At 34.4% G+C, this 22,845-nt stretch overlaps 1 protein-coding gene across 4 annotated transcripts in view; it reads right to left on the bottom strand.

Moving 5' to 3' along the window:
* Cept1 (choline/ethanolamine phosphotransferase 1) overlaps positions 1-22,845 on the bottom strand; it is a 42,502-nt gene that overhangs the window by 3,073 nt on the left and 16,584 nt on the right. For 3 of the 4 annotated variants that reach the window (XM_076933081.1, XM_076933083.1, XM_076933082.1), the window contains exons 4-5: positions 22,580-22,721; positions 13,583-13,667 (exon numbers count right to left, since the gene is read on the bottom strand). In XM_076933081.1, coding sequence (XP_076789196.1) covers positions 13,583-13,667; positions 22,580-22,721 — 227 coding nt within the window. Of the gene's footprint in view, positions 1-6,606; positions 6,692-13,582; positions 13,668-22,579; positions 22,722-22,845 lie in introns of all 4 variants that reach the window. The other variant, XM_034499786.2, reaches the window with a different exon arrangement.

The raw sequence follows: 22,845 nt of genomic DNA on the forward strand, positions 1-22,845 counted from the left end.
CCAAGGTGTGGCAACAGTGAACAGTGAATGAGGATGTCTCATGGAACTGTTCTGTCCTTTTCCTCTCCTTTTTTTTGTTTTTTCCCTTCCTTTCTTCTTTTCCCTTCCTTCTCCCTCCCTTCCCTTCTCCCTTCCTCCTCCCCCTCCTCTCTTGTGGTGCCTTTACATTTCTTTGCATATTTTCTGAATTCCACCTATAAATATGTAGTACCTTCCAACTTGTTAGACAGTATAGAGAATAGAAATATTTGTAAATTATGTTTGAAATAGGCTCAGGACAGAATGGAAAAAAAGAAAAGTTCTATGCAAAAAAATTCCAACTCTGAACTTTGGGATATAACCCATTAGTGAAAGCTGAGGGCAATTGAAGTGGCATTTACAGATAAAAGAAAAAAAAAAGTCAAGTATACCTAAACTGGTGCAGCTTTACAAGTGTCCTCCCAACTGTAATATGTAAAGCTTACTTTTCAGTAAATAATACATTGCTATATGACTGTACACTAAAAGTGTGGTTCACTAAAGTAAGGTGAGGGATTCTACTGAGTGAATTTATCATATGCATTTAATCTTGCAAGCATAGTATTCTTTATTTAAAATGGAAGGCATATTAAATGTTTGAGGTCACCAAAGCATTTCTTCTTTTTTATATCCATTCTTTTGTTTTTCTAGTTTTAAAATTTGTCAAAAGGTAAGAGGAATTAAGATATACTGAAGAAGTTATAAGAAGGAGATTACAAAAGCCTGCAAGGCTTTGATAGGTAATATGGTTTTACAATGAAAACATTTAAAAACAGGTCTATTTGCACTATTTAAAACAGCCATTTGCCTATATTTTAAAATAAAATAGGATATAAAACGTTTCTCTTTGTAATATAAAACTCCAATAAAATTGGAAAACAAATCTAAAATGTCTAGATGGGGTCCATTTCTTTAAAACTCTCAAGATCTTACCTAGTTTATACAATTCTATTCCCTCTTGTAAAACTGCAGCTCTACAAAGAAAGTGAAACCCACTATTTGACTCTCAAGTCACACTAAATATGTAGTACCTTCCTAGTTGTTAGACAGTATAGAGAATAAGTAACAGAAATATTTAATCATCTAAATCCACTTAACATAAAGTCCAGAAATCTGTACAAAACCCCAAACTCTCCTCCTTGCCTAATTCCTGCATTATTGTCCTATAGCCCCATAAAATTCAAGCTTTTCAAGAGAGGAGATAATAAATAATAATGAGCCTTTGAACTACTGTAGATTTTTGTTCTAGTTCAGAAAACTAGGGACATTCCTAAGTCTGCTGCAGCTGTCCATAAATCAATATTCTGCTCCTTTCCTCCTGCCACCCCACTCCTGTCCCCTTTCTCCCTCCACAGAGACAGTGGGTGCTTCTGGCAAAGGAAGAAATATGATACTTGCCTAGTAAGACTATTACTCTACTACAAGGGGTATCCATATTAGAACCATGGTATCAGTACCCTGTATGTAACAGTCACTCATGCCACAACTAACCTGATCAAACATCACTTCTTGTATTTACAACTTAGGGACATTGCTTTAGGATCATACATTTTTATGTCCTTTGGAAGAAAGAATAAATACAAATACTAGAATACAAGGCTGGATTATAGAGTAAGTCAGAAGCTTAAGACTCTGGAGCAAAGTATCCTGAACAATCCAGGGCTATCATCAATTCTGTCATATTAACTACATCCATTAAAATGGAAGTTCAAGTGCAGGGTTTAATTTGAATTGATTTTTTAAATTATGAATATTTATTGGGGGGAAGCAAGAGTCCTGTGGAAATCAGAGGATAACTTGTGGAAGCTGTTCCATCATGTGCATCCCAGCATTTGAACTAGGCTATCAGGCTTTAGTGGCAAGTGTCCCTACTGTCTGAGCCATCTCTCATCCTGGTTATGGAAAGTAACCAATATGTATTTCTGAATGAAGATTCAATCTTGCCCCTTCCTCTGTGTGTGTTAAATTCATGTTTTATGACAAAACAAAGAACTATCTTCCTTTGACCTTAAAGACCTTAAAATGGAAAGGGTAATGCACACAGGAAAATGTGAGGCAAAGCACAAGGAAGATTCAGGTGAGGTGATCCCCTATAAACTGGCACCGCTAATCTACTTAAAAACAAAATCTGTTTTTAAGGGAGGTATGCACACTTTGTCTGTTATAACCTTTCCACCCACTACCAACTCACTCATCATTATCATTTCTCAAGCTGTACTTACTCTATAAAATAGCCAAGGAACTGTCTGAAAACATGCTTACTTCGAGCCTGCCTACAATTTCAGTACTCTTCCAAACTTGGGAAGATTAAGCATTACTTTAAGTTCTGATGTCTTTTCCATTATCAGGAGAAAATTCATCTGGCCTTGTGACAGGCGGTGTATGTATACACTCAAATAATATCAACGTATTACAACCGATTTTAAAAAGGTTAGAGTGAAAAAAGTTTTAAATTCACAGCTCTTCTACCAACTTATTCCTTTTGTTAGATTTTGAAGATACACAGTAACTGAATAGGTTTTGTGGAAATAAAGCAATGATTTTAAGAGTAGATATTTTATTGCAAAGGATGTAGAAATTCTTGTTTATAAATCATAGAAATGATTTTTTAAGTTTATTTTAATAATGCATACATGTATATTTGTACATGTGAATTCAATGCCTGTGGGGGCCAGAAGAGTGTGTCAGACCCTGAAGCTGGAATAACAGGTGGTTATCAGCCACCTGTTGTCGGTGCTGGACACTGAATCTGTGTTCCTACAAGAACAGCACATGCTCTTAATTACTGAACTATTTCTCCAGCCTCATGTAAATTATTTTAAGTGAATTCTATGAAAATAATTAAAAACATTAACAATAATTACAACATCCATAATTTAAAAAAAATATTTAAGTGTAAAGGCACATTCTTTTAAAAGTCTTCCAATTTATGGTTGGGATTGCAACTCAGTGGTAGAGTGCTTGTCTAGCAAACCTGAAGTACTTAAACTCCAGCACCGAAAAAATGCCTTTTAGTTCAAAAGGATAAATTCAATATACTACAGAAAATATTCACTCATTCAAACAATCTCAAACAATTTAGCTATGGTAGCATTTACCTAATTGCTTAAGATAAATTCTAAAAGGATGAAGAAATATTTAATCAATGACTGCACTTAAAAGAGTCAAAAGTAGGTATTCCTTTAATCCCAGCACTGGGGAGAAAGAGGCAGGCAGATCTGAATTCAAGGCCAGCCTGGTCTAGAAAGTGAATCCAGGACAGCCAAGGTTATACATAGAGAACCTGTCTTGAAAAACCTAGCAGCCAACCAATCAAACAAACGCAAATGTAAATAACCATGAGGGAATTGCACGATTAATTTATTTACATATTCATATCCAGACCTGACTCTATTTCTAAGATAGATAGTTCCAAAGGAAAGATGTTTTAAGAAGAAGCAATAAACAAAAATTTACTTCTTGAAATGCATTAATTTTTGTGAATTAAAGCATTCCTTTCCCAACAAAAGAAAACCCCAGGAAAAAGCAATAATATCAACTATAACCTTGAGTAAAAACTCTATTTTTAGTAAAAAATGTGGCAAAGAATGGGTCATCCAAATGTAGGAGCTGTCAATCACTCACCTTTGCAAAACAACATTCTGAAATCAAACTTATTTGCAATGCTTCTGTTTGTTTTCTTTTACCATAAATGTGACTGCTAAACTTATGGTAAAAGTCTGATAATTTAACAAAGATTTGGAAAATAAAGCCTATTTTATGGGCAGAGGTTTTTAAAAAAGATGTAAATTTCCTATGTGAGCCCTAAATAAACACATTTCCTCCATTTTGACAAAAAAGATGGGATCACTACATGCAGTCACAGTTTCTGAACCAAATATAATAATAATAAATATATATGTATATATTCATTCATTCATTCATTCATTCATTTATTCATCCATTCATTCAATAGTAAACTTTTGAGCCAAGTAAAAAGAAAAGAAAAATCAGTTTGGACCCTGCTAATCCTAAAATAAAAAATGCTGCAAAATTCAAAACTTGATTCTCAAATTTATATTTTAGAATATGTCTGATTTCAGATTTTCAGACTAAGAATAAGTAAATGCTGATATATATTTTGAAATACAAAATGACCTACAACTTGAAACACTTCTGGCCCCAAGCTTTTAGGATAAAGGATAATAATCTGGTAGCAGTTTGAGATTTTTGAGAAAAAAATAATTTCACTAAGAATCCAATTATTACAAGAAGTCAGGCTTTTCCTTTTAGTTTAATGATTCGAACTTCACAATATACAGATAATAATAGATCAGGAGATCTCTTTTCCTGGCACATTCTAATTATAATAACCATATTAATTCTAAAATTTGACTGCATGGTCTAGAAATCAAATTTCAAAATATACTAAGTCAGTTTCACAACTTTAGAAAATATCTTGATAAAACCAGGCAAGGTGCTAAACTGATCTAAATCCCAGAACCTGGGAGCTAAGGCAAGGGTATCATGAACCTGGGGAATATAAATAGTAAAATTTAGCCTTAAATAAACAATCAAGCAAATGCTATTAAGAAAAAAGCCACCCTCCGGTGTGATTAAAAACACAATTCTATTATCTTAATTACAAGAAAAGATAGGATGAACATTTGAGATTTGTCGCTATTGTGACGCTGGGCTAAGGTCACTGTGTAGATGAGGACTTTCAGCTTCTGATCCTACTGCCTCTGACGCCCAAGTGTTAGGATTCTTTGACCTTTGGAAAAAGATAGTTACATAGCTTACTTGTATAAAGTGTACTGAGAAAGGTAAAAGTATATCTGAATCAATTTATTGCTAGGTACCCCCTAATAAATCAAATATGGGTATACCATATTTTATTCAGATGTATAGAATATATTTAAAATATATGTGTATGTAATATAGTTCCATATTTAATGATTAGTTCAATAAGCCAGGTGCTAAAATTGTTTTCAAAACACCAAGCAGAATTCTCATTTTATGAATATTAAAATACATTTAAAAATTAGGCATTTTAGGTATTTTTAAAAATATTCTGGAGAAAAAATTTTATGTAAAACAAAGTCTATAAAACTAATACTCTATGGTCACAAGTGAAGGTTGTGTAGACTTTAGGCTTTATGATGTAGTTTTAGGAAAATAAATCTACTTTTCCTTCCTAAAAGGCTAAGCATTTTTTTTAAAGCATGAACAAAAAGCATCTCTCATCTATGAAAGGACAAAAGTAATACAATTTCTCTATATAATAGTCACAGAAACCAAGAGATGCCTACAGTGACATCTATGGCACACAAATGCTATTGTGTACTGAAGAATGCTTTCAGAACTTTCCTGGCTGACTGCAAATTGTTTTTATTTTTTTATCTCTTTCTTTAAAAACCCATCCCTTCAACAAAAGGCAATTAATAGACAGGGAAGTACCTAATTTACCATTAGGAAGTAAATTGGGTAAAGGGAAAGTCTTAGCAAACTTCTTTTATATTTTGAAATTAATCTGACTTCTAAAAATTATATTAATTTTGGGTTACTAACCATTTTGGTACAGTCACATCAAGTAACTACTAAAGGGGTGGTAATGAGCAGCAGCTAACTGGTAACTAGGGAGAACTAACTACCTGGCCCAATTTTGAACTTTAACAAATTGTGAAGTGGAAGTGTTCTCCTTAATCTCTGAAGTTGGGAAACTAAGGCAGAAAGATAATTTGTATAAGGCTGGCCTGATTCATCTCCCCAAACAGAACACAGCAAAGCAAAACAAAGCCCCAACCAGAAAAGGAAGCAATCACACCAGGAGCATCTGCCCTCACTGGGGGCTTCTCACCGACTGGTACTACTGCCCTAAGTGCCAGCACATAGGAACACATTTGTGTAGTAGGTCTTGCTTGTCATTACCCCACACTGCACAAGAGAAAACTAAGCTGGACAGCCAGCTAATCAGCACAAGTTAGAATGAGGGGCAATGGAGCCTGGATCAAACAGCCAGTCTGGTTTCAGAGCTTGTGTCTCCAGACCACACATACTCTCTCAGAGGCTCACAGCATGTTAAAAGGAGTGGGGTATATATAAAGTGCAATATATTTCAGGGCAGGAAGAAAAAGTACTGACATTTAAAATACTCCCATAACACAGAAATAATTTGGCAGTATTTATCCCTTTTTATCCTGTGCCAGAGAAATTTAAAATCTTAAATCCTACATTGTCATTCAGCTTTAAGCATGTGACAGACACCGAATAAAGTCATATAAAGGAGAAAAGAGAAAAAGTGATTTAACTGTGTCACCACTTAACTTACTTGTCACATTACCTGTTGTTTCCTTGAACGTAAAATAAGATGTCACTAAGGACTCAAGATTCTCAATGGCCTTCAAAGCACACTTAATGTACACAGATTCCAAAGAGTATAATTCTCATGTTCTAAAAAGAAACTTCCTAATCTTTGCAGTAACTTTCATTCTCAGAACACAGTAAACATAACTTTGAACATTACCCTTTAACTGGATTATCCTATATTAGAAACACAAGCAGAAGACAACATGCATTACGTAGGATACATGATGTGAACGGAATTACCATAGATTGCCAAAAAGGTGGTCCTCCAATCACTGCCAGCAAATGCATGATTATTATGAAGATTTGCACTTCAGTCACATCAATTCTGATTAGGTACAAAAAGCCAAGAGAGCAGAATTACTCAAAACACAATTTCCAGTTAATTACTTGCAAGCAAAGCAGCATTCCTCTATCATGCACAACAGAAGATAAATTTCACATATGGAGCAAAAGGGGAAAAGGAAGTATCAAAATTTTGATATCAATAAAATCAGATAAAATCCAGAGCCTTTTAAATTCAATTTGATAAATTTCAGAGCAATAAAAACCCCCCTCTCCAAAGCAAATTTTCTATAACTTTACCTTTTCCACCAAAAAGAAAAGGTATATGTATGTACTAAAATTTGAGCATCAAGCAGAGAATTACGCTGCATAGCTACACAGTATGAAACCCTAAAGTAAGCTCTCTGCAGTAGCAACTGAAATGGTGAACATTAACTGAAAGAAAATAAATGTATTGCCCCCTAGATATATTCATGTACCGTCCACTGTGCTACTGGTGTGAAAAAAAAAAAAAAAACAGTTCTGAATCAGACTCTTATTCTCACTAGGTGAACTAGCTTCACATTCAGGAAAGGAGATCAAAAGCACCTGAGCACGAGCTTGGAGATGATTGAAAGTGACCTTGTGGTCAAGAAGAGACAGTGCAAAGGAGGGAGGTGTGGGGAGTGGGCAAGAGAAATTAGGAGCCTGAAAGTTTGAAGAAAAAGAAAAAAAAAAAAAAAAAGAAACAAAGGGGGAAAAAAAGAACCTGGGCAGAGAGACTGAGAAACAGTGCCTCCGTGGGTACGGGCACTCCTCTCCTGCACACTAGCACTTCCCATTAGCTTGGGACTGACAGTCTATTCTTACATCACGGGATCCAAACACTTTAAGGGAAAGATTTTATTCTACAGGTACCCTTTTTACAAGGTTACTCGTTACAGATGTAGTTATGATAGAAACAATCTTAAATCCCTTAATGAATGTGTGGTTACCTAAGCTCCACAGTTTGTGCTTTTCAGAAGTCGCATGGCAGCACCCTGCATACTGAAATGGGAAAGTATCAAATATGAAGTGAAAAACAAGTTCCAGAATGTGCTAAGCCTACATTTTTGGGGGAGAGGGGAAGGGGACTAATAAAGACTAATAGTTTCCTTTTGTTTTTACCAGTAATTACACAAGGCATTTCTGGTAGTGCATCAGAAACTAAGAAGTGTTGCCTACTTGGGCAGGACAGTGTGGGGACTTCAAGGCAGCTGGGGAGGAAGGGTATTTCCCACTCTACACATTTTTATAGTGCTAGTTTTCTAACAAGGTGGATACTTTATTAACTATAAAAAAAATCTACGAAAACTAAGTATCAACAGCAAGGAGGTTCAGTTTGTGAAGAACAGAACCCCATTTATACAATTGATACTTAAAGCAGGTAATCCACATGAACTTAGGACATGTAAGTTCTCATACACAGAACTAATTGGCTTGAAATCAGTCCTTTAAAATAAGAACTATTGATCTTTATTTGCTGGTAAATGATTTTTAAATAAATGCATAGTTGGCAGTAAATAATAATGTAATCATTTTGATATACACATTTACTGAAAAAAATCTGTACTGAAATAAGCTAAAAAGAGTCTGTAGAGCTGACCTGTGAGTGGTGACGCCAATAGGGGAATTACACTCAGTAGCAGACTCAGAGGGCTAAGCAGGTAGGTGTGTCAAAGATGATCGGTTCTGTCTTGGGTGGAGGGTAGACATCTTACATTTTGCTGGACATATGAAGTTGCCTTTTGGAAGGGGAAGGGCCAGAAGTATAGAATTACAAAATTAAAATAGAGAAACCTCACACACTTAGTCTTTGTACTGTGGATGAGTTTGAGAGCAAAAGGAAACAGAAAAGCTTTTTAACATCTCAAAGTAGGGTATCTAAGACAAATTCTGGATGATTTTCTACTATTTAGATATTGGCCCTGGATTTGGGAGAGAGGGCCAAGAAAAACTTACCAGTTAATAGATAGGTATATTTTTTTCCTATTTGCTTACGGGATTTAGAACAAATGTGTGAACTCCCTTCATAAAAACTGCTCATCCTTGCTCCTGGAAGAATTAGACACAATCCAGTGCAAAGCTATCAAGGGGTTGTGAGCTAAAGGAAGCAGGCAGCAGAAATGATAGCAATAAACAACTGCTACTGATGTTTTCAGAGACAGCAGTCACACGGCAGGCAGGCTACTATACCACCTTCCCAGCAAGTCTCTCAGTGGGGCTAAGTTTGGTGACGCTCAACAGGAGAGGCCTCAACTTAGTATACTGACAATGCATGGGAGACTAGAAGAGGTATTTGACTAAGTAGCAATCTACGATCTCTGTAATCAGTTTTTGTTTGTTTTTAAGATTTATCCTATTTGTGTATATCTTTCTGTGTGATTGGGTAATGTGTGCACACCTGTAGACAGGTATGTGTACAAAGGCCAGAAGAGGACTTAAGATTCTGTTACATATGGAATCACAGGCTTTTTTTTTTTTTTTTTTTTTAAATGCCTGGGTTGTCACATGGGTGCTGAGATTGAGAAGCAAGTGCTCTTACTTGGCCACCGCTCTAGGTCACTCAAAATTTTTTTTCATTATTATTTTCAAAATGGAGACAAAAGGTAATAATGTTGCTGAATTAATGACTAGTGTTCAAAATCAAGGATAATAACTGTCATTTAATAAAAAAACATTCTTGAAGATAGTGATCTATATATATCATAATTGCACCTAAAATAAAAATCTATTAATATAAAATTAAAAACAAGTTTCTGTAGTTTTCCACAACCTAAAGCTTCAGAAAGAAAAAAATAAAATTTTCCTTATCTTTGAGATGGTTTGAGATCTTTACTTTATTACAATCAATACCTTATCTGTATTTATTTAAAACAATTTACTATTTCTACCTACTTTTAACACAATGTTAAAGGACAAGAATTTTCTCAGGGACTGTGAAAAATACAAAATGTAAAACTCTCGTCAGACCATATCTAACCTACTACAAGCCAGATACACAAACACTGTTCAGATGGCTACCACTGAAAAAGGATGGAAAGAAAACAAAAAACAAAACCTATAGATTGTGGAGTCTAAACTTTCCTAGACTCTGGATGCAGTGACTATGAGGGTGGCAGTCCAAGGTCAAAGTTCACACTAAGCCCGTGGATCAATCACTTCTTCAACATTTCACCATTACTTTATTTTATAAGTATAGATGTTTGGCTGCATATGTTTATGCACTCTGTGTGTGTGTGTAGTCTGCAGAGGCTAGAGGAGGGTGTCAGATCCTCTGAAACTAGAGTTACAGAGAGTTGTGAGCCGTAATGTGGGTGTTGGGAATTGAACTTGGCAAGAGCAACTAGTGCTCTGAACTGCTAAGCCAGCTCTCCAGCCACAGAAAATTGTTTCTAACAACACAATTCTAAAGGTATATTCAGAACAAACTAAAGAGAATACAATGTCCTTTAATGAATATGAGCCATTATAACCTCTAAATAAAGGAACAGGGAATTCTTTAGCTGACATCAAAATCTCAGGAGCCACCAAACAGTACAGGTTGGCAGCTTAGAAAACTATCAGGGAAATTATTACATCAGAGAAAGAAAATGCCTTTACAAGTAATAAAGTGTAATAACCCAAGCTATTTAAGTTTGCTAAACTATGAGGCAATTCCCTGACCTCTTACTACAGTGCTGGGGATAAATTTAGGCCCTACCACTGGGGGACAAGCACTCCACCACTAAGTTACACCCCAGCCCCTGACTATTTTCCAAGTTTCATTTTTAGTCTCATCTTCCAGAGAGACAGTAAATAATACACAAATGACTTTAGTTTGAGTTCTAATTCAATTTGTAATGAGGGCTACCAAGGGATCCATAAGAGATGGTAACAATACTCATCGTATTTCCTTAACACAGTTTTCCCCTCCAAGATAAAAAGATAATCTAATCTACCTTTCTTTTGTATGTGTCATAAGTACTTTTAAAGATAACACTTGTAGCTAATGTGTAGGCATAACTATTTTTATTACTGTAAAAACTAAATATAACTGTTTTGTAGCTTGGGCTTACTATTAGTATGCTTAACATAGAATATGCAATAGGTCTAAATTCACAGTAGAAAAAACAAAACAAACAAACAAAAACAACAACCAAAAAAACCTTAGTTTGTACAATCTGACTTAGTTTACATTAACTAAAAACAAGCTTTTCCCTTAAAAAATCATCACCTTGACAGACTCATATTCAAATGAACCATATACAATGATTAGGGTATTATTAACTACAGATCTGTTTATAAATGAATGCAACAGTCAAATGCTATGGGTGAGATGCAGTGTTAAGGGACTGAAAAGATCAGCTGAGGTATTTTACTTTCTACCCTCGATAAGGGGAGAATGGTACATGACAAGCTTTGATTAATACTCAATAATGTTAATCATACAGCTCAATGATAACTAGAGTATTTTTAATTCAAACACTATATATAGAGAAAACAAACAAATCTGTTCCATTTTTAAATAAGCAAAAATATTAAAAACAGGATTACCTACCACATGAGTATGGATCCTCAGATTTTCTGAGAAAATTACAAGAGAAAACCCACTGGAAATTGTAAATAGAGACAAATATAGCCAGAATCCTCTGAAGCAGAGCAACTTGGGTAGGCCCAGACTTAAGGGGCAGCCTTAGAAACAGAAGAACAAAGGGGTTTCTCAGCTTACTTAGCATTGTCAGTATGCAGTTAAAGAACTGCTGTCCTACTGAAGAAACCTGTATAGTATAGGAAGTTGCTAAAGCTTTAATATAAAGATTCTCTATATGTCATGTATACTGCCACTAGTGCATTATGTGTTTTTAATACTTTCCATCTTTACAGCTACCCTAGGAGGTGAGAACATTATGATTTTATATATGTGGAAAGTCTAAAGTGACTTTTCCAAAGTTACAGAGAACATAAGTATGAACGTGACAGGTAAGAGGAGTGTTGTTATTATGCCATTCTGAAACTCTTTAATTTTTTAATCCATCAATCAGTTGAGATAAACTTTTGTCCTATGTTTATATTTTTAACTATCACTTCAGGGTGATGTTTCTGTAGTACAATTTTAACAGACACTACACTGCTAGTATACACTACACAATAGAGGATAGTTTAAAGGCTAGTAAATTCATTTAGAAAAAAAATAATAACAATTTTTCTAAAGTGTTTTTCCTCTACCTTGAAACAACTAAATGAACATACCTGGTGATTCAATTTCAGTGATTAACATCACTGATCGCTAAATGAATGATCAAGTAAGACAAACTAATAATCACAAGGAAGAAATCTTTAAAAGTATCTATAAAAGTAAAAATAGCATATCTGGAGAAAATAGAACACATTTAAAATTTTTAAATCATATTTAAATGTATTAGTTTCCAAAAACATTTTAGCATAGCACACAGGGCTCTGGTGCTGGGGGTCAAAGTTATGGCTCTAGGTATCCTAGGCAAATACTCAAGTACTGAGTAAAATCCTGAACCAAATGTCTGTTATTTTTATCTCATAAAAATAATATGGAAGTAAATAATGCTGCCTCTTTTCTGATTGTTGGTCTCACTGATAATATAGGTAAAGATATGTGGTTAGCCATAAGCAATAATAATGAACCATCAAAAACAACTTGTCTAGACAATTACAATGAGCATAAAGCTACAGTCTTTGGTGTGAGAAGGGTGAAGAGGGGCAGAGTGAGGTCTAAATAATTATGCAAACACACTGTAAACTCAAGTCAAAATGGCTTTTGTTTTGCTCCTGGAACCTACTAATATGTTTCAGAATTCTCCATGTCCCAAGGATGTTTTGTCTCTATGAGCATCCTTGCTGTCACTGAATAACTGGGTTTAGAATGCTGTAATGTGCTTTTCAGAAAGTTCTATGCTGACAAAGTGGAAGAAAGGTAATGAAGCCTTGATAGTCAGAATGAGTTGTCAGCTTTTCACATGAACAAATGTTCCCCAATATTCTTGAATGACAAAATAAGATGAATGCAAGTTCTAGTCCTGCTTGTAAATAAACTTTCCTGTTATAGTTTAAGGGATTCTGGATTACCTGACCAGGGAAACATTTCCTAAAACTCACAATGTCAAAACTACAATCTAATGTAAGAGGGGGAAAAAATCCCATATATTAGCAGATAGTACTTCACTAGGGAAATATAGATCTATTGGGGAAAAAAAGGAGAAAGGGAAGGCATTCAAAGTATGGCTATAGTAACAAAAGAGCTGAGGGTAATTTCAAAATCACAAGTAAGAGAGGAAAATATTAGAAGAAACAGAATTGAGACTAGAAGAGTCTAGCTTCTAACTTAAGTGTGTTTGTTTTGCTTTGTTTACACTAAGATTATTGTTAATCCAAGCAGAACTACAACAGTGAAAGGACATGTTAAGAAGTTAAGAAAGTAAGCAGAATGTTGTTTTCTAAATGAATATGGAGGTCACTCAATTATGTGAAAAACAAAACTCTGCTTGCTGTTTCCAAATAGCAATATATGTATATATAAACAATCAATCAATGTATATATATTTCTTTCATATGTATGAAAGAAAAAATAAATACGATAAAAGATAAAAATGGTGGAAAGGAGTTTGTTTTAAAAAATATCACATAGATTGCCAACAATGTTAAGTACTATAGGTAAATGAAGACAAAATTGTCATCCATATCAGAGATATTGCTTTTTGAAAAGTTTTGTTTTATATATAGGGTGGATTTTTATTGCCCTATAATTTTAAAATCATTTATTTTCTAATAACATTTATCTGTAAAATAACACCAGAAACATTGGAATTTTCATTTCTTCAATTATTCTGTGCATGACAAAGGTGCTGTCTTAATTGAATCCACGCCACTGTTCATTAGACTGCATTAATATTCTAGCAGTTACCGTGAAGTTCCAGAACCAAGGCCCCACGGTTCCTGAGAGAAGCTGGAATAATATAATTAGGATCTGGGACTCTGTAACATCGAATCTATGTATAAGGAAACAAACATTTCAAAATAACTTTACTCAGATATTTTTCTAATGAGCCCTATTAAAACAAGTAGCAAAAACTAGACTCTAAAGGAAGCATTCATTTAAAAAGACATTCAGACTAAATGACACAATTTATGTGCTCTTCTAATATCCTTGTACATACACAAATATTTCTTATTCAAATCACATTAGTAGTTTAAAAGATTGAACTATAACACACTAAAACAACTTGTAAGTAGGCACTTGGAAATATTAGTATTAAGAATATATATAGTCAATTACTGACGAGTGGCAAATGTTATTTGCTATACAATTTCATTGCATCAAAGGTCTTTCTAGTAATAGAAACCATGCAGACTTTCTTATAGATAGCTATATTCTTAGCCTCTAACTTCTGAAAGTTTCATTTTTATTTCTGAGTTGAAATACATAAAAAATACATTTGATTTGACTCTACTACATTATTTAATGAGATATAAACGGATTTAAATAACAGTTTGTGATATGCAAGTTATTCATCTTCCCCCAGAGTAATTTATTATGCCCAATTTTGGGAATCAAACCAAGATCCTTCCTAGTGCATGTGAGGAAGCACTTTACCATGGAGCTAGTAGTACATCTTCAGTCCCTTTGCCTAGGATTTATTTATTTTAGAGCTAGAGTCTATACAGCTTATGGCAGTCTAGACATTTCTATGTAACATAGGTAACCTTGATCTACCTACCTCTGCTTACCCAGTGTTGTAATTCTATGCCTGTAGCAACACAGAAAACACTTAAAAAAAAAAAAAAAGAAGAAAAACAAAAAATAAAAAAACAAAGTCCATATCTCAGCTGATCTCAAAATCTGTATTTATCCAAGGAAGACTTTAACTTTCTGATTATAACCATGTACCATTAATCCTGTTTGTTAGGTTAAAAATGCAACCCAGGTTAGAGATGGAACCCAGATTTTTGTGCATGCTTAGGCAAGCATTACACCAACTGAATTACATTCCACCCCACTGGCACTCAATTTTAAAAATACGTCTTTTATCTAAAAGATTGGAAGATAATCTTTCTTTCTAGTTGCTGAAATGAACATTTGAAAAGCCACAAACTTGTGCTAATTTTCCTACTTCTTCTATCTCAAAACATTAGGTAGGTCCATGTGGAAATAAGAAGTGAGAAACAATAATATAATAAAGACCATTTATCTATTCTGGACAGAGAAAAAAAAATCAACTAGGCAAGCTGGATATGGAAAGTGCCTGGCAGGTATAGGCAGGACAATCAGGAGTTCAAGGCTAGCTTTCGCTACTCAGTTTGAGATTTCTCTGTCTCAAAAACCAAATCAAATTGGCCATCGTGTTCTACTGTCTGATAATTTCTACTCTAGAATCTTCCTCTTCATTCTCTTTCTCCTCAATTCCACACCAATATCCTAATTACCAAGAAGTAAGCGGGAATTGCCATTCTAATAGCTAATAAAATAGACTTTCAACCAAAAGTTACCAAGTGAGATAGGGAAGAACACTTAATATTCATCAAAGAAAAAATTCACCAAGAGAAAGTTTCAATTCTGAGCATCTATGTTCCAAATATAAGGGCACCCACATTAATAAAAGAAACTTTACTAAAATTCAAAATGCACATTGAACCACACACAATAATAGTGGAAAACTTCAACGTCACACTCTGACCAATGGACTGGCCATTGAAAGAGAAACTTAAACAAAGACGCAGTGAAACTAATAGAGGTTATGAACCAAATGGATTTAAAAGATATCTAAAGAACATTTCCCCCTAAAATAAGAGACTATACCTTCTTCTCAGCACCTCATGAAACTTTCTCCAAATTGATCATATAATATAATCAGTCATAAAACAAGCCTCAACAGATACAAGAAGATTGAAAGAATTGCATGCATCCTATCCGATCACCATGGACTAATGCTACACTTAAATAACAACAACAACAACAACAACAAAAACCCCAGAAAACTCACATACCCATGGAAACTAAACAACTCTCTACTCAATGATAACTTGGTCAGGGAAGAAATAAAGGAAGAAATTAAAGACTTTCTGGAATTCAATGAAAATGATGACACAACATACCCAAACTTACAAGATACAATGAAAGCGGTGCTAAGAGGAAAATTCATAGCACTAAGTGCACTGGTAAAGAAATTGGAGAGATCCTATACTAGCAACTTAAGAGCACACCTGAAAGCCTAGAACAAAAAGAAGCAAACACACCCAAGAGCAGTAGAAGCAGGAAATAGTCAAACTCAGGCCAGAAATCAACCTAAAAGAAATAAAGATAAAGATACAAAGAATCAACAAAACCAAAAGCTGGCTCTTTAAGAAAAACCACAAGATACATAAACCCCTAGCCAAACTAACTAAAGGGCACAGAGACGGTATCCAGATTAACAAAATTAGAAATGAAAATGGAGCCATAACAACAGAAACTGAAGAAATTAAAAAAAAATCATCAGATCCTACTACAAAAGCCTATACTCAACAAAATTGGGAAATCTAGATAAAATGGATGATTTTCTAGACATGTATTACATACCAAAGTTAAATCAAGAGCAGGTAAACTATCTAAACAGGTTCATATCCCCTGAGGAAATAGAAGAAGTCATTAAAAACCTCCCAACCAAAAATAGCCCAGGGCCAGATGGATTTAGTGCAGAATTCTACCAGACCTTCAAAGAAGACCTGATACCAACACTCCTCAAACTATTCTATAAAATAGAAACAGAAGAAACACTACCTAATTAATTCTGATACCTAAACTACACAAAGACCCAACAAAGAAAGAAAATTTCAGACCAATTTCCCTTATGAATATCAATGCAAAAAACTCAATAAAATTCTAGCAAAATGAGTCCAAGAACACATCAAAACCATTATTCACCACAATCAAGTAGGCTTCATCCCAGGGATGCAAGGTTGGTTCAATATAAGAAAATCTATTTATGTAATCCACAATATAAACAAACTCAAAGGAAAATAAAAATCACATGATCATATCATTAGATGCTGAAAAGGCATTTGACAAAATACACCATCCCTTCAATGTTAAAAGTATTAGAGAGATCAGGAATTCAAGGCCCATAACTAAACATAATAAAAGCAATATACAGCAAACCAACAGCCAATATCAAATTAAATGGAGAGATAATTGAAGAAATTCTACTAAAATCAGGAACAAGACAAGGATGCCTATTCTCTCTCCCCTTATCTATTCAATATAGTACTGAAGTTCTAGCTAGAGCAGTAAGACAACAAAAGGAGACCAAGAGGATACAAATTGGCAAAGAAGTCAAGGTATCACTATTTCCAGATGATATAATAGTATCAACCCCCAAAATTCTACCAGAGAACTGCTACAACTGATAAACAACTTCATCAAAGTAGCTGGATATAAAATTAAGTCATACAGATTAGTAGCCTTCTTTTATAGTTGTAAATTTATTTAATAGAAATACATGTTTTATGGTTATCATTTGTAGTTAAAATGAATGTAAAGTCTTAGTAGTACAGACTTAAAAATAAAATAAAGGTACTGTAGAAGGCAAAATTCCACTTAGTTCTAAGTCCACTAGAAGTAATACCATAAAACAAATACTTTCAGACTTTATAGATGGGGAGATTCTCAGAGATCACCTAACATGGAGAACAAGTTAGTGAGAACTCCCTGACTGCTTCTGCTTCAGTCTCTGCCTCCAGATTCCTGCCTGGCTTTGTCTTCATAATGAATGGACTGAGCTATAAAATTAAATAAACCCTTCTCTCCACAAGTTGTTTTAGTTATGGCCTTATCACAGCAATAGAAAATAAAAACCATGGCCTGAGTTCAACTTATAATCCCATCTCATAATTTGAAGTTTTTACTTCTTTCTTTGTTCCCTCAAAATAATTTAGCAAATGTTCCACCAAATGTGGTGCTGTACTTCTGTAATCCCAGCACTTGGGATGCTGAAGCAGAAGGATGGCCATGAGTTTAAGGCCTGCCTACTCAAATAGAGATCTAGGACAGCCTGGGCTAAAAAGAAACCCTATCTCTAAACAACAAACAAAAACCCCCAAAGAGTTCTGACTGTATATTGTGGGATATTGTTTTAAGGCCATGGTTTTGCATAAATATGGTTTTAATTAAAAGATAAAGACAACTTAAATTATTTATAAGCATATTTCATTTAAAAACTGATTTTGCTGGGCATGATAGCATACACCTTTAATCCCAACAATCAGGAAGAAGGATAAGTGAATGTTAGATTTTGAGTCCAGCCTAGTCTACATAGTGAGTTCCAAGTCAGTCAGTGTAGTCAGGGCCACATGGTAAGAGCTTATCTCAATAACAAACTAAATAAAATTAATTCTATATATACACCTGTATGATATCAATCTAAGAACACCTAGATATATAGAGGGTTTAAGACTCAGAAGCAGAAATAAGAACTTTCATGTAATCTAAACCATAGTCATAGATGATTGATTACAAATGAGCTTCAAATCACAACAGTTCTCTTAAAAAACTACGCTGTGACAAATGGGAAAGGACAATCTATCTCACAGCACACAATACTCCTTTCTCTCGAGACACAGAATGTATTCTATTCACTGTCAGCACTTCTGCTGTATCTGGCACTACCCAGCCCCAGGTCATTTGAAGGGACTTTGTATTTCTGTCCTTCTATGTCAGCTCATAACACATTTCTTCTTTCACCAGCCCAGCTTTTCTATTGAGTTCTCTGACCTTATATCATTCCCCAATCCTTCCTATTAAGGCCAGTAAAACGTAAAGGGCTGGAGCAGCACTGACTCCATCTCCAGGACTGTGAGACAGGGTCTCAGTAGATGTCATACTCACTACCATTTTCTGTGGAAGAAGGTTTTTAGCTCCACAGCAAAAAGATATAGCTCATAAACTTCAGAAATACGTATCCAAAGCGTATTTGTTTTCTCAAGATGCTAAATTTTAAATAGAAAGTATATAGCCACAGATGAACTAAAATTCTTTTAAAAATGATTTATTATATGTAGAGGCCAGAAGGTGTCAGATCCCGTGGAGCTGAAATAAGAGGTGGCAGTGAGCTGCTGGCAGGAGTGCTGGAAATAAAATTTGGTCCTCTAAAAAACAATATACACTTTTAACTACGGAGCCATCTCTTTAGCCTTTATGAACTAAATGTTTTCCCCATTTGTTCAAGATACTATGAACTTAAAATAGGAACTAAAAACAATGAGACTAAGAAGAGCAAGAATGTTTTTTTTCTTTATTTTTTTGTTTAGTTTTTATGTTGCCCAGGCTAGCTCTGTGCTTCCAATATTCCTTCCTCATCTAACAAAGTTCTGATATGCACCACCATGTCCATCTCCCCAAACTTCTTATTTGGCAAACATTCTATTTTATAAGAGTACTGAGAGCATAAACATCTGAATTTATTACATGTAAAATAGAAATGTTCAGGACCCCTTTCACTCATGTATAAATTACACTAAAACGATTCAAATAAGTGTTCAAAAGTAATAACATTTCTCAAGTTAAGGCAGTTTTCAATTTCCCTAAGAAAAACTAGAAAGAAGCTATATCTAAAAATGTCTTTACTTAAACCATAGCTGAGAACTGACCTTGTCTTTGTTAGGCAAAAAAAGTATTTTCTCTTTCATGTATACAAAATTGACTGAATTTAATCTATTCTATACTTAACTATATATGGTCATGAGAAAAACATATGAACTCTTGTGAACTCTAGTAGTACTGGGGATTTATATATTCTCTATCCTCTAGTGTTTTTTATTAAATTAAATTAATTGTTGGCAATATTAGGGACTGAACCTGGGCCTTCAGGTATACTAGACAAGCTTTCTCCCACTCAGTTATATGCCTATCTAGAATGCTTACAGTCTTGCATCTCTATGTATCTTGCTCCACAAATCATTCTTATTTTCTCTTGTTTCTCGATAATTTCCAGTAATTTCTACAGCATGCTTAATTTCTGTAGTGTGTGTGTGTGTCCTTTGTCCTTTCCTCTATATATTTCATGAGTAATGTGATGGAGACTGTAACTTCACCACTACACAGAAACTACTACGGATCATTCACATTGCCAAATTCAGAACACACTTTTCTGTTCTCGTTGTGAATCCTGGCAGCTCCAAGAATTATTTGCTCTTGAAATTCGTGAATCTACTGGCTTTTCATTTTAATAAGAATCTTCCCCATTTTGGTTCAAATATGTTCACAGCCTTCTTTCCAAGTCCCCTCCCTAAATTTTCTGTCATTCTAATTCTACTTATAATAATAACATCCCTTAAAAACATTTTCCTAGATAGAATTTGCCACTTAAATAGGTTTCTTCTCCTAAAGTGCCTTTCCCCACTTTCCATACAATCCCTCAACGAAGGGAAGTTGTGGAGACATCAGTGTAATATCTGCACTGTTATTCATTCCCTACACCTAAACACTCTATCCTCTAGTGTCTACCTCTGAAGTCTTTCTCCTATCCACCCCCTTCCCACAAGAATACTGCCCCTGTGTTAGTACAGGCTTTGCAGCGCCTCAGGTTAATCATGCTGATGTTTACTACAGGGGCTTTTGGCTTTTGTTACAGTTAACCCTAGTTTACTCTGTCACACTGCCAGATACTTCTAAAAGTATTTCTTGTTATTTCCTAGCTTTAGGTCTTATAAGTTCCTTGCAGATCAGGATAAAAGCCAAATTTCTTGGCAAAGCAGAAAAAGCAACAGGTTTTCTGAGTCTTCGTCAGTCTTATCTCTGCTACTCCCTTACAGTCATCTTATGATCCAACCACATGGAACTGCACAGCTTTCCAAGTCAGAACTTTATCACAGGCATTTCTAAGACTGCAAGATATAAAGCTGTGTTATCAGAGTGTTCCCATGACTATTGTCTATTACTGCTTTTTGTTTGTTTGTTTGTTTTATTTTTTTTTTGCTTAATTCCCGCTCTCTTCACACACCATATAGCTGGCATAGCATTTCTTGGAAGGGAAAGAGAAAACTGAACAGAGACTGATTTGTAAATGAAGTTGAAGTTAAATCCAACAGAGATTCAGTACCCAAAATACCCTGCCCCCCAAGTCCAAGGGTCCAAACAATACCAAAAACCCTGAAGCCATAAGAAATGAGCCATGAAGGATGTGAGATCTAGACAGAAACTATCACGGATTTCTGAAAACCCAGCAGCACTACAACTGGATTATGAAAATCAAATGATCTTAGAATTTTTAACAACATTTTGTGGTTTTACCTAAAGACAAACACTATGAAACATTACTGAAAACAAAGCTACTATAAAAATTCAATCCCTGCTTTCTTTAAACTAGAATGCTAACATTTTCTGAGTATGAATTACTCCATGTGACTGATGAAGACATAGACAGAATATTAATATGTACATCATGCCACTGTCTTCTGATAGATCTTAAAAGACCTTAAATATATTCTCTAAACTCTTTTCTTTGAAATTACTCAGAGATTTCTTCTAAAAATTTAACACCAAAATATTAGTAACCATGTATTTTATTAAGTTTATTTAAAAGCTGTCTACAAATTTACTCTTACTGCATGTTTGGCCTTTACTTGTTTAGCTATCTCAATGGTCCCTAATTCTATTCTTAAAAATTTAGCAAAAGTAAGCAAGTAAATTTCTAAGTAGTCTAGCCTTTTGAGGTCTATTAAAACAATTCTTGCTAGTGCTCTAAACAAGTAAGTAAATAAGTAAACAAATAAATAAATGAATGAGACCGGTCATTAGGGATCAGGGACTATGTTAAAATGTGTTGCAGTCACACATTCTTAGTTTGACATTTCTTGAATACAGCCTTTTCTTTTAAAATTCTACATTTATTCCAAACCAAAAGGAAAGAATAATAGGCTCTATTGTAATTAATTAAAAACCAGATGGTGGGGGCTGGAGAGACGGCTCACCTAGCACCCACAGGTGTCTCAAAACTATCTCTAACTACAGTTCCAAGAGACCTGATATCCCCTTCTGTTTATGAAGACATTTAATAGATGTGATTTCGTTTTATATGCAAGCAAAACATCCATACAAATCAAATAAAAATAAATCTAACAAAACAAAACAAAACAAACAAACAAAAAGCAAAATCTAGATGGTGAATGCCGTCCTTAATCACATTCTAAGACTAGCTGACATTAATCATTGGGAAAAGTACTGATCGACAGGTACAAGCTCTCCATTCACGTCAAAAATGTTCATATGTATTTTATTTGTAAATTCTCAGATATTTTGTTGTCAGAAAAAAATTATAGTATTATATAAATTATTAAAAGATTATTCTTTTGAAGAATTGTAAATAAAACAGTATAAAATACTAAAATGTAATTAAACCACAGTATTTAAAGAAAAAGTTAAGTTTCTTGCTTTCAAAAACTCTCTTCTAAAATCAAAAACCAAAACTCTATTTTTAATCATGTGATGATTTACCAGAAAAGAGGTTCAGATCTGCTGGAACTGTACATACAGGCGAGTGCTAGGAACTGAACTCAGGCACTCTGTAAGAACAGGCATGCTCTTAACCACCAAGCCCATTGCTCCAGTTCAGAAACTCTTTCTTGAAATAGATATGGAATTAAGGTCAAAAGACACTCAGGTAAAAAAGTAAATTTAAAAAGACCTGTGAAGATGAGTGAGGGCCTACTGCCTTTCATTATCCATTCAAAATGCCTACTGAATGATTCTGGTACTTTGTTCCCAAAGGAATACAGAGAGACATATGACAAAGAGAAAATAGTTTTAAATAGTTTACTTTATAACCTTAAGTTAGTTTAGTGATTTGATTAATTCTTAATACTTAATATCTATAAACAATATTCTCCATATTTGAAAGCAACAACAAAATCTCCATTAAGTATTACTTACATTCCAAATCGCAATGTTCCGGAAACATATGTTTGCCAGTGTGCACAATAGAACATGAATGTCCCAGCAAAACAACAAAAAAACATCCAGTCAGGATTTGTCCCAAGTTGCACTGCAATACAAGTTCCAAGAACCACAAAAACTGCAGAAGAAAAACAAGGGTGAAAATTGAATGGCATCAATGAAGCTAAAAATCACCTTAGATGAGATACAGATAATCTCCTTTCAGTTATGTGATAGTTATGCATTTTTACACCATAATTTCA

Source organism: Arvicanthis niloticus, chromosome 4, assembly GCF_011762505.2.
Source record: "Arvicanthis niloticus isolate mArvNil1 chromosome 4, mArvNil1.pat.X, whole genome shotgun sequence".
Classification (NCBI taxonomy): Eukaryota; Metazoa; Chordata; class Mammalia; order Rodentia; family Muridae; genus Arvicanthis; species Arvicanthis niloticus.